The sequence below is a fragment of the Sapajus apella genome, unplaced genomic scaffold (genome assembly GCF_009761245.1).
Source record: "Sapajus apella isolate SASKATOON/1434 unplaced genomic scaffold, GSC_monkey_1.0 scaffold37, whole genome shotgun sequence".
Lineage (NCBI taxonomy): Eukaryota > Metazoa > Chordata > Mammalia > Primates > Cebidae > Sapajus > Sapajus apella.
In genome coordinates this window covers 648,516-665,125 of record NW_022436977.1, presented here as the reverse complement: position 1 = coordinate 665,125, position 16,610 = coordinate 648,516, and the positions used below count along the sequence as shown (strand labels likewise).

General features: G+C 52.3%; 1 protein-coding gene across 4 annotated transcripts; it reads right to left on the bottom strand.

Moving 5' to 3' along the window:
* Positions 1-3,202: 3,202 nt before the first annotated feature.
* On the bottom strand, positions 3,203-16,087 carry PIF1 (PIF1 5'-to-3' DNA helicase). Of its 4 annotated transcripts, none has more exons than XM_032297176.1 (13): positions 15,468-16,087; positions 10,719-11,295; positions 9,444-9,576; positions 9,232-9,357; positions 8,643-8,796; positions 8,443-8,557; positions 8,256-8,362; positions 7,001-7,140; positions 6,620-6,726; positions 5,754-5,841; positions 5,443-5,588; positions 4,152-4,343; positions 3,203-3,938 (listed from the first exon to the last, which is right to left on the bottom strand). In XM_032297176.1, the coding sequence occupies exons 2-13, from the start codon at positions 11,274-11,276 to the stop codon at positions 3,879-3,881; spliced, it is 1,926 nt and encodes a 641-aa protein (XP_032153067.1). In that variant the 5' UTR covers positions 11,277-11,295; positions 15,468-16,087; the 3' UTR covers positions 3,203-3,878. The 4 variants fall into 4 exon arrangements, with proteins under 4 accessions (XP_032153067.1, XP_032153066.1, XP_032153065.1 ...); XM_032297175.1 differs by lacking the exon at positions 15,468-16,087 and adding an exon at positions 12,318-12,994; XM_032297174.1 differs by lacking the exon at positions 15,468-16,087 and adding an exon at positions 12,375-12,994.
* Positions 16,088-16,610: the final 523 nt, after the last annotated feature.

Here is a 16,610-nt window from a genome sequence, read left to right as displayed (position 1 = left end):
CCAGGATGGTCTCGATCTCTTGACCTCGTGATCCACCTGCCTGGGCCTCCCACAGTGCTGGGATTACAGGCTTGAGCCACCGCGCCCGGCCTTTTTTCTTTTTTTGAGACAGAGTTTCACTCTTGTTACCCAGGCTGGAGTGCAATGGCGCGATCTCGGCTCACCGCAACTTCTGCCTCCTGGGTTCAGGCAATTCTCCTGCCTCAACCTCCTGGGATTACAGGCACGCGCCACCATGCCCAGCTAATGTTTTGTATTTATAGTAGAGACGGGGTTTCACCATGTTGACCAGATGGTCTCGATCTCTTGACCTCGTGATCCACCCGCCTCTGCCTCCCAAAGTGCTGGGATTACAGGCTTGAGCCACTGCGCCCGGCCAATTCTGAGTCTTAATCCAATTTTTTGAGGCCCTCTTTCTGTGGGGCAGATTAAAAATAAATAAATAAAAAATAAACAGCCACGTTGTTCACACACACACACACACACACACACACACACACACACACGCTGCCTTTATTCACTGAAGTATTGCTTGTAAGAGCAAATACTGAAAACAACTGAAGTGCACATGTATAAGGAACTGATTCAATAAAATAGGAGGCAGCCATAAAAAAATAAAAATAAATAATAAAAAAATAAAGAAAAACCAGGTCTATCTCCTGAGCCATAAACATTGGTTGAATTTTTCACAGGCTTTTGCCCTGCCTCCTCCTCCATGAAGCCCACAGTGAAGGTCTGAGCCCTGTGGTCCCACCACAGCACAGAGCCCCTGTGGTCTCTACCATTTAATCAGAAATTCCCTGAGCCCTCCCTCCCTATGCACCGAGGCCTTTGCTGGCTTTTGGGAGACTGGGATGAGCCTCTGAGCACCTAGATTTTGTCCCACAGCAAGGAGCATGATTTTATTATTCTCAATAATTGGTGATTTTACATTACCATTGCTCTCTTTTTTTTTTTTTCTTACACATTGCTACAAAGACGTGTCCAATCTCTCTCTCTCTTTTTTTTTTTTTTTTTTTTTTTTGAGAGGGAGTTTTTCTCTTGTTACCCAGGCTGGAGTGCAGAAAGCATGATCTCGGCTCACCGCAACCTCCGCCTCCTGGGCTCAGGCAATTCTCCTGCCTCAGCCTCGTGAGTAGCTGGGATTACAGGCACGCACCACCATGCCCAGCTAATTTTTTGTATTTTTAGTAGAGACGGGGTTTCACTATGTTGACCAGGATGGTCTCGATCTCTTGACCTCGTGATCCACCCGCCTCGGCCTCCCAAAGTGCTGGGATTACAGGCTTGAGCCACCGCGCCCGGCACCTCCCAGGTTTAAGCAGTTCTCCTGCCTCAGCCTCCTGGGTAGCTGGGATTACAGGTGCCTGCCACCACACCTGGCTAATTTTTGTATTTTTGTTAGAGAGGGGGCTTCGCCATGTTGGCCAGGCTGGTCTCGAACTCCTGACCTCATGATCCGCCCACCTCAGCCTCCCAAAGTGCTAGCATTACAGGTGTGAGCCAACCCCTCCTTAGCTGATTTTTTGTATTTTTACAAAAAGTAGTAGAGACGGGCTTTTCTGTATTGGCCAGGCTGGTCTCAATATCCTGGCCTCAAGTGATCTGGCTGCCTTGGCCTCTCAAAGTGCTGGGATTACAGACATCAGTCACTATGACTGGCCCTCTTTTTGATTTTTTTTTTTTTTTTTTGAGCCAGAGTCTGCCTTTATCACCCAGCCTGGAACGCAGTGGCACAATCTCACTGCAACCTCTACCTCCTGGGTTCAAGCGATTTTCCTGCCTTAGTCTCCTTACTAGCTGGGATTACAGGCACTCACCATCACACCCAGCTAGTTTTTGTATTTTTAGTGTAGATGGGGTTTCACCATGTTGGCCAGGCTGGTCTTGAACTCCTGACCTCAAGTGATCTGCCCACTACTTCCTCCCAAAGTACTTGGATTATAGGCATGAGTCACTGCACCAATTTTAGTATATGTGCTGCCAAAGCAAGCACTTTTATATATGTGCATACACACATATATACACACACATGTGTATGTGTGTGTGTATGTGAGAGAGAGAGAGAGAGACAGAGAGAGAGAAAGAGACAGTCTCCCTCTGTCGCCCAAGCTGGAGTACAATGGCACGATCTTGGCTCACTGCAACCTCTGCCTCCTGGGCTCGAGTGATCCTCCCATCTCAGCCTCCCAAGTAGTTGGAACTACGAGTAGGCCACTGTGCCCAGCAAATTTTTGTTTTTTGGAAGAGACAGGGCTTCACCATGTTGCCCAGGGTGGTCTTGAATTCCTAGGTTCAAGCAATCCACCTGCCTTGGCCTCCCAACATGCTGAGATTACAGGTGTGAGCTACCATATCCGGGCATCTTTTTTATTAATCTGACACCAGTAGTTGCCAATGCATGCCTCCACCATAACCTGTATTTACCACCCAGAACTGATACCTTTTCACTCACAAAAAGAGGGTCTTAGTTTTAGCTAGCCTATGAAGACCCCTGGGCAATTTCCATCAGGCATTTTGAAAAACTGAAGTTTGTTTGTTGATGATCAGAAAGTTCAAGCTGGGGAGACCAGCAAGGCTCAAACTGAGAAATTTCAACCAAGGCTCCTAGCAAATGGAGCAACGCACAGCTGCCCTGTTTGTTTCCCACCATGTGAATTCTCTAGTATGTCCTTGTCTGACTATTGGGTGATAGTAACTCACCTTCACCAAATGACAAAGTAATTTCATTGCTAGTCAGCAACATCAGATAACTCAGTTTTTCAAATGACCAGTGATACTTTTTTTTTTTTTAAGAGATGGGGTTTCAAAAATAAAAAAGTTAAAAAAAAAAGGCCAGGCATGGTGTCTCACACCTGTTATCCCAGCACTTTGGGAGGCGAGATGGGTGGATCATCTGAGGTCAGGAGTTCGAGACCAGCCTGGCCAACATGTGACACCCCATCTCTATTTAAAAAAAAAAAAATAGAGATGGGGTTTCACTATGTTGGCCAAGCTGGTCTCGAACTCCTGACCTTGTGATCCGCCTGCCTCGGTCTCCCAAAGTGCTGGGATTACAGGCGTGTGTCACCGCGCCCAGCCTATGAGCAGTGATACTAACCACCTCACAGAAGGGTGCTGTGATCTCAGCCATTGTGGTCTAAACAAACACCTGTGTGCACGTGCACAAGTGAGAGGGAGAGAGAGGAGGCAGGAAGCACAGTTCTTACCAATTCACTGGTTTATTTGTCCAAAATAAATACAATCTGAGAACACCCATTTCAATGTCCCCAAACACTATTCATCCCCTGAAAAAGCAGCTTAAAATATAGGTGCACATTTTGCAGCTTATGTTCTCAGGTTAGGCTCGGAAGGGTGTTTGCTCTGGGCTGGGCTGGGCTGGGCTAGGCTGGGCTGGGCCTACCTGTGGAGATGCACCTAAGTTCCATTCTCTGTTTGGAGGCTGTATCCAGCCTGAGTGCTCCCCAGGTCCCCTCCAAGAGAGGCGTGATTCTACTTCTGGAGCACTCGTTTTCACTACCTCTCCCTTCTGCAGCCTAAAAGGAGGGGTGTTCAGGACTCTGCAGCTCTGTGTCCAGCCCTTACAGAGAGCTTTGTCCTCTGACACCAGCTACCACACAGGCTCATTCTCAACTGGCACAGAAAGGGTTACTTCTGACCCTGAAGCAGCTCACCCAGGGAAAAGAGAGAGAAACTGAAACACAGCTGGCACATGGGTGGAAAGCACTCTCCATTTAACCCTGCCAGGAAACTGAGAGCCCCTAAAAAATACAGAAGGGGACACTGGCTGCCTCCTCCAGTTACTCCCTGGGGCCCTGGCCCACTAGGGAGCAGGAGGTCGGGGAAGCCACCCTTTGTCTTCTCTTTGCAGGTGAGGCTCAGAGGTTTGGGTCCACGTTCTCCTGGTCTGAGGCTGCCTCGTCACCATCTGGGGACTCCTGGATCAGAGCCAGAGAAGCCCAGTCATAGGCTTGTGCTATTCTCCAGGGCCACAGCCTCGGGGCCAGCATCTCTTTCCTTTTGCCCTCAACCTCAAAGGAGCCAGCAGAGGGCTCCCCTGCCCCCACCCCAGGTCCCACTGGGCCCTCCCTCTGTCCTTGTTCCCAGCCAGCCCATGGTCACAGAGCTTAAATTAGATAACTCCCTCTCACCAGACTGAGGCCCCTGCCTCGCTGCAGGGTGGCATAGAAGTGCAGCACACGGGGGTCACAGCGAACTGCCATGGGGTCAAAGTCCAGCACACGTAGGCCCTGCAGGCTGCGGGCCCGGGAAAGTGCCACGTAGGCCTGGCCACTGGCAAACACTCGGCCCAGAGAAATCTCCACACAATCCAGGGTCATGCCCTGGGGGATGCAGAGACAAATGGAGCCAGCTCAGCCTGAAGTCCCTTGCCCCATAGGGCCTGACCCCCTGTTTTTTTTTTTGAGATGGAGTGGCTCTGTTATCCAGGCTGGAGTGCAGTGGCGCCATCTCAGCTCACTGCACCCTCCACCTGCCAGGTGCAAGTGATTCCTGCCTCAGCTTCCCAAGTACAGTAGCTGGGACTACAGGCGGTCATCACCATACCCAGCTAATTTTTGTGTTTTTAGTAGAGATGGAGTTTCACCATGTTGGCCAGAATCCCAGCCAGGCCTGACCGTTTACCAGCCCTGCTCCTGCCCCTGTATCTCCTAGTCCAGAGTCTCTAGACAGAGGGGGAGCATGACAGCAGGTGACTGTCTGAGTAGGAGGGGACCAGGAGACATAGATCCAGGTAAGAGTTGAAGGAAAGAGCTCAGGCTGTGAGTCAGACAGGTATGGAGCTGGATCCAGGCTGCCATTCACTAACTGTGTGACCTGGGACATGTTCCTTAACCTCTCTAAGCCCTGATTTATTTCTGTGTAAAATAGGATTGATTCTTCATTATATCTATACTTTATACAATGGTTGTATACAATTTATACAATCTAACTTATCTAGTAGTGGCTTAGAAAATGGTAGGGGAGGAGTTGGCAGAGGCAAAGTGAATGTGTCCAGGAAAGGGAGAGGAGGTAGGCTGGGAAACTCACTAAAAAAAGGTTTATTCTGGGCTGGGATGCAGTGGATCAGACCTGTAATCCCAGCACTTTGGGAGGCCGAGGCGGGTGGATCATGAGGTCAGGAGATCAAGACCATCCTGGCCAACATGGTGAAACCCCGTGTCTACTAAAAATACAAGAAATAAGCTGGGCATGGTGGCATGTGCCTATAGTCCCAGGTACTCAGGAGGCTGAGACAGGGGAATCGCTTGAAACCAGGAGGTGGAGGTTGAAATGAGCTGAGATTGTGCCACTGCACTTTAGCCTGGGTGACAGAGCAAGACTCTGTCTCAAAAGAAAAAAAAAAAAAAAAAGACACATAGGCCCCAATATGCCTGTCCTCCCTCTGCCCGCCCTGTCCCCACCCCCTATACCGGTGCTCACTTGGCTCTTGTGGATGGACATCGCCCAAGCCAGCTGGAGGGGCAGCTGCTGCCGGCTAAGGAGCTGGCTCCCGGTGACCTGAACTGTCCAGCGGTCAGCACGGATGACCTCAGTGACTCCACACAGGAACCGCACCTGGGGTAGGCCTAAGGAGGGCGCAGAGCAGTCTGACTTCAGCTCTGCTTCAGGGCTCCGAGGTGAGGAGCAGGGCCCTTTGGAGCTTTCCTTCCTAACCTTTTTCTCCCTTACCATTCCCCAGGGCCATGCTGCAAAGCCCCACAGTTGGACTGCCACTTCCTCCCAACACTTACCTCTCCCTTCAGCCTCAAACCCGACTACCACCCCTCGGGCACCATTCACCAGACCCCGAGACACCGATAAATTTTTCACCAGCATCACCTGCAAGGGAGAGAGAGGAATGGACAGCAGCCCACCTACCCATGCCTCGCCTTAGCTTAGACATCGCTGTTCTGAGGCTGAGGGCAGGGAGCTGTCATGGGGACACTGAATCCCAATCTTTAGCTCTGCCACTGGCTGCCTGTGACCCCTGGGACAAGTTGCCTTATCTTCCTCGGTCCCAATTTTCCCTTATGTCAAAGAGGAATAACAGTTGCTCAATTTGCCTCAGAAGGAGGTGGTAAGGGATCAATAAGGCAACATCTATCATAGGGCTTTGAAAATGATCAACTCTGTTATAGGTACATCTGTCGACCACAAATCTTGAGGGATGGGCTCTAGGTCTTGCCACCCCTCTCAGATATGCTGTGCTTCCATTTTCCCTTTGGGTGCCCTTTGGCACCTACAGGAAATCTTCTACCCACCTCCAACATTGTGGGAAGAATCAGGACTCTCTACCACCTATGAAGTATACCACAGAAGACAGCTGCGTGGGGTAGGTATTTCATTCCCATGGTTAGGGATGAGGGGACAGAGCTTCAGCAAGGGAAAGAAACTTGCCCAAAGTAACACTGCTTGGAGGACCTCCAGGTGTAGGAAGAGGAGAACAATGGAAAGCTGAAGATGGGAAGGCGGGTGGGAACAGGAGGGAGGGAGGTTTTCAATGTGGTCAAAGCTGGGCTCATTGGCTGCAGAGTTGTCTGGGCAGAGGGGTAAGGATCAGGAAGGCCCATGCAGGACAGCCCAAGCTCCCAGGTGTTAGGCTCTGCTTCCCACTCACCTGGGCTCCCAGCTTTAGCTGAAGGAGCTGGTTAACGGGACACTGGGCATCCAGGGTACTGGCTAGCTCAGGGTTGCTGTCCACAGCCTCAAATCTGTGTACCTTACCTGGAGAAAAAGAGCAACAGATCACAAATCGCTGACTTGTGGCTCAGTGTCCAGAAAAAAACTATCAGACCAGAGCACAGGGGTATGGAGTAGAGGCTGCACAGGCCTGGGGGGCTGTGGAATTTAGTGCATCACACCTCTCAAAGTCACAATTGCATTTGCAAATATAAGAGCCTTTATGGCCATGGAGGTTGGGGGCCTAGGTCCCAGGGGGCCACATCTGCTTATAATACCCCTCCTAGCTGGCCTTGCCCAGCCCAGGTTCCCTGCTCACCTGGCAACTCCTGCAGCCGCCTCTGGTTGGTGAGGGCCACATCATCCTGGTGGGTGCAGAGCCTCGTGGCCACAATCCCATCTCGCCCCACCTTGTGGGCAGCTGTGGCCCGGAGCTGGTGGGTCACCTCATCTGAGCACCTGTGGGGGCTGGGCTGTCAGGGCAGAGCCCACCTATACGGCAGGGAAAGTGGGGAACATGGGCAGGATGGCTCAAGCAGCAGGCCATGGGTCAGGCCTTGGGAATGGAAGAGGGTACCAGGGAAGAGCTGCTGCCCCCCAAGCTGGCCAACCTGTGCCTTCCATACTTGGACCCCAAACATGGGGAATAAGCACGGGCAGGATACTGAGCTTTGATCATGGGTGAGCACGCTTCCCCGTGCTGCCCCCAGGTCAGAGCTGGCCACCCTCCCGCCCCATAATGCTCCTGGGGACGTTGGCTATGATGAGTGCGCACAGACTAGAGATCTGCAGGACCCAGACTGGCTGCCAGGGTACAATCTTCTAGCCACTTGCCTGCTACCTCGGGTGAAAAATCTAGCTTGTGTTTCTAATTTCCCCAGTATCAAGCCTTCCTCCACCGGGAAGCCTGGGTGCAGCACCAACTCAAGTGGGAGGATGGAACAGCTTGGAGCCATCTCTGCCTGTTCTGCCACTCAGCCTTGCTCTTGCCCTCCATGCATGCCAGTGTGGGCTCTTCCCCTTCCTGTCTGCCTTTACATTTCAACCTTTTGCTCTAGCTGGAGAGAGATCATGTCTGCAACCTCCCCTCCTCCACTCTGGGGTTCCACAAGCTCTAAGAGCAGAAGGAACTTGAGTTTTGGAGTCAGCCCTGGGTACAAATTCCAACCACTTACTGGCCATGACTTCAGGTGAGTCACTTCACCTCTTTGAGCCCTAGTTTTCGCATCTGTGAAATGGGCTGTTAACATCTCTGAATTCCTCCTGTGTCTGTCCTCCTTCCTTCCCTGACACCTACTTTGTGCCAGCACTTGTACTAGGTGACAGGGACCCAACCCTGAGGGAGGCTGGGTCCCAGCACTCACAGAGCGACCACCTCCTATGGGGCCATGAAGCTCTTGACTACGGTCTATCCTGAATTGCCCCGTGCCCTGCCCAAGGCTCCTTTTCCTGCATGGAGTGCCTGCTCCTGAGGGCAAGCATTCTCCCCCTTCCCTGGATGCCTCCCTGTGTTCCACTCTGGCCCATGCCTGGATCCTCATCCCATGGCCCCTTCCCCATCCAGCAGAGCTCACCTGCCCAGCCTCACGGCCTGCAGTAGGGAAATGAAGGTCTGGTCTGCCTGCCTCCACACCTTGGTCAGCTCCAGGGTCACTGGCACACACCTCTTCCAGCTCTTGGCCTGGTGGGGGCAGGGTGGGGTGGGTCGAGGAGCAGAGCAGACCCCGTCCATGGAGAGCAGGGCTAGGAGGTGAGTGGTACCTGGAAGCAGAACCTTGGGGGCTGGGAGCCCTTCGTCACAGGTGGCAGCTGCAGAAAGTCCCCACAGATGATGAGCTGGATCCCTCCAAATGGCTTGTTCTGCTGCCGGACAGCTCTGGAGAGGAGTGTGGGGTGCTTTAGGGGCACACAGAAGACCACCAGGTCCCAGTAATTACCTGGTGCCCATTGAACATACTGACCTGGCCACGGCCTCCAGTTTGTCAAACAGGTCTGCCTCCACCATTGAGATCTCGTCAATGACCAACCTCTGGCAGTTCAGCCAGCCCTGCCGCACACCCGGCCTTTGGGCCAGGGCCACACACTGGGCGAGAGGAGCCTGGCCTGAGCCGATGCCTGTGAGTGACACTATTCAGCCTGGGCTAATATCCAAACCCTCTTTCCTTTTTTTTTTTTTTCAAAACAAGGTCTATCTCTGTCACCCAGGCTGAAGTGCAGTGGCATGATCTTGGCTCACTATAACCTTGGCCTCAAGGCCTCAAGCAATCCTCCCACCTCAACCTCCATAGTAGCTGAGACTATAGGCACACACCATCATGCTCAGCTAATTTTAAAATTCTTTGTAGAGATGCGGTCTCACTATGTTGCCCAGGCTGGTCTCAAACTCCTGGGCTCAAGCAATCCTCCCACCTTGGCCTCCTAAAAGTTCTGGGATTATAGGCGTGAGTCACTGTGCCCGGCCCCCAAAACCCTCTTAATGTAGACCTCCCCTCTCTCACTTCCCAGAAGGTGGACTTGCTCTTAGCTCAAGCCCCAGGGGTTCCCACTTACCTGCAAAGGCATGAAGGGTGGTACCCCCGATGTGGCAGGCTGCTACCCCAGTGCTGGCAGTGGCCACAGTGCCTGTGGGGGGCAGTAAGCCCAGTATTCGCTTCAGCAGATATGACTTCCCTGTTCCTGGATGGGGGCAAAGTTAGATAGGGCTCCCTGTTCCTCCATCCCACCCCACCACTGTCCCCCTCCCCCCTCTCTGCCCCTACTACCTGCACTCCCAGTGAAGAAAATGCTCTGGCCTTTCAGGACGGCCCTCAGCACAGCAGCCTGTTCCTCAGAAAGCTGTGGCTTGGTGGACGGTAAGCTCAGCCTCTTCACAGGCTGGGGCCACCTTGGGGCTTCCTGGGGGGAACAGAGGTATCTCAGAGCATCTTCCCACCAGCTAAGCATTGGCCCCACCCTTCTTGGCCCATGTGCAATGCTGGGCCTGGTAGCCCTTTGTCCTCTGCTGCCTTCATTTCTTGGAGCTCTTGGGTTTGCCTGGAGAGCCTGTCAGCAACTACTGGGGTCCAGGTCTCTCTTTGTGCCCTGAAGACCTCCACTGTCCAGTCCTGGGCAGACCACCCCGTGTGGTCCAGACCCTTCCTCAATTCCTTCCCCTCGGTTCCCTAACCCTTCTCATCCTGTCATCTAAGTTTCCTTCCAGTCACCTCAGTTTCTCTTCCTATAATAAACCTGTTTCTCACCTCAAAACACCCAAGCAAAACCCTGCCTAGCCAGGGCCGCTTCTTGTCCTATCTCTGTCCTCTTGCCAGCTTAGTCAGTGTCTTACCCTAGTGGTGTATGATTCACCTACCCCAGCCCACAAAAACTGTCAAACCTGCCAGTCTTTGTTCCCCTCATCTGGCTGCCCGGGACATGAATGACCACTTTATTCTCTCCAAAAACTCCTCTCCTCTTGGCCTACGACCCTCTCCTAGCATTCTTCTGGAGTCTCCTTTCAGGTCTCCTCTGCTTTCTCTCTCTTTTTTTAGGAAGAGTCTTGCTCTGTCGCCCAGCCTGGAGTGCAGTGGCACAATCTCAGTTCACTGCAACCTTTGCCTCCCAGGTTCAAGCGATTCTCCTGCCTCAGCCTCCTGAGTAGCTGGGATTACAGGTGCCTGCCTCCATGCCCAGTTAATTTTCGTATTTTTAGTTTCACCATGTTGGCCACGTGCTGGTCTCGAACTCCTGACCTCAGGTGATCTGCCTGCCTTGGCCTCCCAAAGTGCTGGGATTACAGGCACGAGCCACCGCGCCCGGCCTCTGCTTTCTCTTTTAATGTAGCCAGATCCTATTTCCTGTTATGTGTTAGTCCGTCTCAGGTATTACACTGTAATGACCACAGGCACCGTTTCCACACCCCTGTCATACTCAGATGTCCCATGGGTATCTAAGACAACCAGCCGCGCCCTCAAATACCCACACCGGCTTCCCCCCAAACTTGGGCCTCTAGGTCTCAATGGCACATCCACTCCTAAGGGTGTTCCCTTTCCGGTCCTCACTGTGCTAGGCTCGGCCCCAGCCTGGGGCTCCACAGGCCGCTTCACCAGTGTGGTGTCCGGAACCTGGGTGGCCGCCCCGAGCCGCCGCTCCTCAGGCTGCACAGGGCTGATGGTGACAAAGTCGCGGGGCCGTGGGCCCAGCAGCTGTGCGCGGGCAGAGGCGGGCCCGGGACCCGGGGCCGCAGCCAGCTTGAGGCGCAATGTGCGCAGGAAACGGCGCAGGCGGTCCGGGGGACAGTCCGAGAGCAGCAGCTGCACCGCGCCGGCCCCCGGGGTGCCTTGAGTGGGGAGCCGCAGGGTGCTGCGCCCTGCCGCGGCGAAACGCGTGAAGAGGCGCGCGGCGCGCAGAGGGAAGCAGCGCGGCCGCCCCACGGGCCCCGGCGCCTGCAGTCGCAGCATCAACTCGCGCCGCTCGTTGCGACCCACGCTCAGCTCCGCGGTGCGCAGGGCCTGGCGCCTTCGCGGCTGCCCACTCGGGCTCAGCTCCTCCACAGCCACACGGCAACGCAGCTCCGAGTCCTCGTAGTCCCCTGCCGCCGCCTCCGTGCCCGAAAGCATCGCCACCGCCTCTGCAGGTCTGTGAAGAGAACGGAGCCCAGGGGTCATGAGGATTCAGGGGACGTAGTGGGTGTTATAGAGGACGTGACGGGGAACAGCGTCAAGGCCACACAGGATCACGAGAACTGTCACAGGTAACACAAGGAGGTCACAGAGACGGAGAAAGGACTTTAGGGCTAACCGAAAATCCACTCTTAGAATGTACCCTGGGCCGGGCGCCGTGGCTCACGCCTGTAATCCCAGCACTTTGGGAGGCTGAGGCGGGCCGATCACCTGAGGTTGGGAGTTCCGAGATCAGCCTGGCCAACATGGTGAAACCTCGTCTCTACTAAAAATACAAAAATTAGCCGGTTGTGGTGGCGGGCGCCTGTAATTCCAATACTTTGGGAGGCTGAGGAAGGAAGATCGCTTGAACCCAGGAGCTCGAGACCATCCTGGGCAACAAACATAGCAACGTAGCGAGACCCTCTAATTAAAAACAAACAAACAAACAAACATACATTTACATACATATGCATATATTATATATATGTGTGTGTGTGTGTGTGTGTGTGTGTGTACACACATCCTGCTACACTACAATTCTGGAGCTGATGGGCACCCAGGATTTGGGTGCCTCAGGTGTCCTGCAAGGGCCTCATTAGAAGAGGTTCCCTGCGCTGAAAGAATCCTCCTTCCTAGAGACCCAGGGCCAGCACAGGAATCCTCAGAGTCCTCTCCCCTGGAAGCAGAAGAATCGTCCGTGGGGAGATGCAAAGAGGGCTGCCAGGTAATAAGCGCCTTCTGCTTTGCGGGTACATTCACTGGCTTACATGCAGCAGGCAGATCTCACTATTCCCGGTGTACAGATGCGGAAACGGGCTAGGAGAGGGAAACTCACTTGCCCATCATAAGCTACAGCGGCTAGCAGTCAAAGTCACTGTGATCCCATGCCCTGGCGCTTCCCACCACCAAGGTGGGGACGAGGTGGAAAATATTCGGCTAGGGAAATCGCTGGGGACCCTGGGACTCTAGAATCCATGCTCCCTCCGGCTGACTCACTCGTCTGCACCCTCCCGGTGGGAAACCCCTGGAAGAATCAGGCTCTTTGCTCCCCACCTCCGGGCTCCGGCAGCCACTCACTCGTGTCGACACTCAGATGAACAAGCCGATCCCAGCTGGCGGATGGCGAAGCTCCGAAACTAGAAATTTTTCAAATACTAGAGGCAGGAAATCACCCAATCACCGACTGGATCTTTAAATTATCCAGCCAATCAGAGGTAGGGGAGTAACAAAGGGCGTGTCGTTCTTTGCGTTTCTACGCTGGAGCTTGGGCTGTACCAATTGCCTGCCAGTGGAAGGAGGTTTATGGTGGTGGCCGAGCGAACCAAATCCAGTGGAGGGCTGGGCGTGGTAGGAGGAGGCCGTGGTGGGCCCAATGTAATCACAAGGGAAAGAAGGAAACAGAAAAGTCAGAGAAGATATATGACAAACGAAGCAGAGGTGAGAGAGTGAGAGATGTGTAGATGTTACTGCTGGCTTTGAGGATGGAAGCAGGGGCCACAGGCTAAGCCAAGGAAGGCAGGAGGCATCTAGAAGCTGGAAAGGGCAAGGAAATAGATTATCTCCTGAAGTCTCTAGAAGGAACGCAGCTGTTGATTTTAGCCCAGTAGGCCGCATTTCAGACTCTTGACTTCAGAATGACAAGATAATAAATTTGTGTTGTTGCCGGGCGTGGTGGCTCACGCCTGTAACCCCAGCCCTTTGGGAGGCCGAGACGGGCGAATCACCTGAGGTCGGGAGTTCGAGACCAGCCTGACCAACATGGAGAACCCCGTCTCTACTAAAAATACAAAATGCCGGGCATGGTGGCGCATTCCTGTAATCCCAGCTACTCGGACGGCTGAGGCAGGAGAATCGCTTGAACCCGGGAGGTGGAGGTTATGGTGGGCTGAGATCGTGCAACTGTACTCCACCCTGGGCAGTAAGAGTGAAATTCCGTCTCAAAATAAATAAATAAATAAAAATATAAATTTGTGTTCTTTTAAGCCACTAAATGTATGATAATTTGTTATAGCAGCCATAGCAATAAGAAACATACAGTCACATAGGGAGAAAATGAAAGAGCTGGGATTATGAACCCAGGTCTGTTTCCAAAGCCTGTGTTTTCTCTTCCTACTGCCCTCTGCTTAGAATGGTCCTAGCACACTTAACAGCAGGGGAAGCCAATCCCCTAACCTGTCTTGCGTGCAATACCCCAGACTGCTTCAAGAGAAGGCACCAGAATGTCCCGGTGGATTTTCGCCCAATATGCTTTTTTGTTTTGGCTTTCAAAGATTTATTTATTTATTTATTTTAAAGATGGGGTTTCACCATGTTGGTCAGGCTGGTCTTGACCTCCCGACCTCAGGTGATCTGCCCGCCTTGGTCTCCAAAGTGCTTGGATTACCGGGGTGAGCCACCACGCCTGGCCCCCCCCCCTTTTTTTTTTTTCAATTCTTTTTCTTACTTTCAAACTTTTATTTAAAAATATTGTGGAAAAAGACACGACATAAAATTTATCATTTTAACTATTTTTAAATGTATAACTCATGGCATTAAGTACGTTTCAAATATATAACCATCACCACGATTTATTATTATTTTTTTTTCCACTTTCCCCCACAACGTAGTTTTGAATGTTTTCATCATTCCACATAGAAACTTCATCCAGGCCGGGCGCGGTGGCTCACTCCTATAATCCCATCACTGTGGGAGGCAGAGACAGGTGGATCACCTGAGGTCAGGAGTTCAAGACCAGCCTGACCAACAAGGTGAAACCCCATCTCTACTAAAAATACAAAAAAGTAGCCGGGCATGGTGGCTTAAGCCTGTAGTTCCAGCTACTTGGGAGGCTGAGACAGGATAATTGCTTGAACCCGGAAGGCGGAGGTTGCAGTGAGCAGAGAACGCACCACTGCACTCCGGCCTGGGCGACAGAACGAGACTCCATATCAAAAAAGAAAAAAGAAAAGAAAAGAAATTCCATCCAATTCCTACTTCCTCTCACACCTAGTTCTCACTTTTTTTTTTTTTTTTTGAGATGGAGTTTCGCTCTTCTTGTCCAGGGATTATAGGCATGCGCAACTACACCCGGTTAATTTTGTATTTTCAGTAGAGACAGGGTTTGTCCGTGTTGCTCAGGCTGGTCTCGAACTCCTGACCACAGTTGATCCGCCCGCCTTGGCCTCTCAAAGTGCTGGGATTACTGGTGCAAGCCACCAGTGAGGCCCAATTTGTTGTTTTGAGAGAGTCTTCCCTCTGTCACCCATGCTGCAACCTCCGCCTCCCAGGTTCACCCAATTCCCGTGCCTCAGCCTCCCAAGTAGCTGGGACTACAGGCACGCACCACCATGCCTGGCTAATTTTTCGTATTTTTAGTAGAGATGAAGTTTCGCCATGTTGCCCAGGCTGGTCTTGAACGCCTTGCAAGTGATCCATCTGCCTCGGCCTCCTCAAGTGCTGGGATTACAGGCGTGAACCACCGCGCCCGACCCTATTTTGAATAAATACCTAGGTGCGAAATTCTGGGTCACAGAGTAGTTGTATATTTAGTTTTATATGAAACTGCGAGATCTTTCTCCATAGTGTCGTACTCGGTTTTTGTCTGAGCAACAAAGTCCCAGCACGGAAAGTTATCGAACATATAACTAGACACCGCCTGGCGGTGGATTAAGGGTCCTCAGGTCTTCGCTCCTCCCCGTCCTCGCGCCTTGGTCCTGCCAGCTGCATCCTGATTGGCCGTCGGCGAAGGGAGGCGGGGTCAGAGGGAGCCCTCATTCCTGGGGCTGTACTTCCTCCCCTTTGGCTTCGGGCGGGACTGGGCATCCGCCCGGCACTCTGCTCACTGCTGCCGCCTTGAGGTCAGTCTGGATTGAGTGCAATGCTGCTCTCGGATATCCTCGACCAACCCAAAGCCTGGTTTGGAGAGATCTCAGGAGGAACGGGTTTTCTTCTTTTTGAAATTTCCTCCTCGGAATATCCTTGCACACGTCTTATCTGCTGGCTCTCATTGAGAGGTCTCGGTTCAGTCCCTGGCTTATTAATAACAGCTACAATGACGTTAGCACAAAGGAGGCTACAAAATGCATTTTTGGCATTATCTCATGTGATACTCGAAAGGCCCCCTCCCCTCCACCTTAGGATCCTTTCTTTCCAAGCTTTTTGACTCACCGCTTTCCGCAGCCTGAGGCTTACAAGGGCTGTCCATAGAGGAGCTGAACGGGAAACGGTATTTATTTTACTGTCGTCCATCTTCCAGAGCGGGACCGCACCTTGCACTGTCATCACTGGCAGCGGGGCACTCATTTTGTTGAACCTTTCATACAGCTGATCCCCTCTTAACTTCCACGGCTTCACGCTCCCCTTTTACTTCCTGTCTACTGGCTGCTCCGAGTTAATCTCCTTTGCTAACACCTTTTCCTCATTAGACCTCTGACTGATCTCCCTATCTCCCTTTCTCTCTCCCTCCCTCTCTCTCTCCCTTCCGCCCTCTTTCCTTCCTTTCTTGGGTGACTCAATTATCAACTACATGATGATTCCCAATATTCCATCTCCAGCCTGCCCTTCTTCCTGGAACACCAAACAATATCTCCATTTGTCTTGCTGATATTTCCACATGGATGCCAACAGGCATGTCAGACTCCCTTTCTCCAAAACAGAGGGTTTAATCTCCTTCCCCACTACCATATACACCTGTTTTCCTCCTGTCTTTGTCATCTCAGTAAGTGGCACCACCATTTGGGGCTCAATTAAAAAACCCACACCATATCCCTGATTGTTTCTTCACCTGCCACATCCACCCACCATCGAGACCCGACATTTCTTTTTTTTTTGAGATGGCATTTCACTCTTGTTTCCCAGGGTGGAATGCAATGGCATGATCTTGGCTCACTGCAACCTCCACCTCCTGGGTTCAAGTGATTCTCCTGCCTCAGCCTCCCAAGCAGCTGGGATTACAGGCGTGCACCACCACATTTGGCTAATTTTGTATTTTTAATAGAGATGGGGTGTCTCCATGTTGGTCAGGCTGGTTTCAAACTCCTGACCTCAGGTGATCTGCCGGCTTCGGCCTCCCCAAGTGCTGGGATTATAGGTGTGAGCCACCTCGCCTGGCCTTTCTTTTCTGAGATAGGGTCTTGCTGTCACCCAGGCTGCAGTGCAATGGTACAATCACGGCTCACTGCAACCTCTGCCTCTTGGGCTAAAGCAATGCTCCATGTCAGCCCCTTAAGTAGCTGGGACAACAGGCGGGTGCCACCAGTTGTTTCTGTACCACCAGTTGTTTCAGCCTCTAATTTTTTTTTTTTTTTTTTG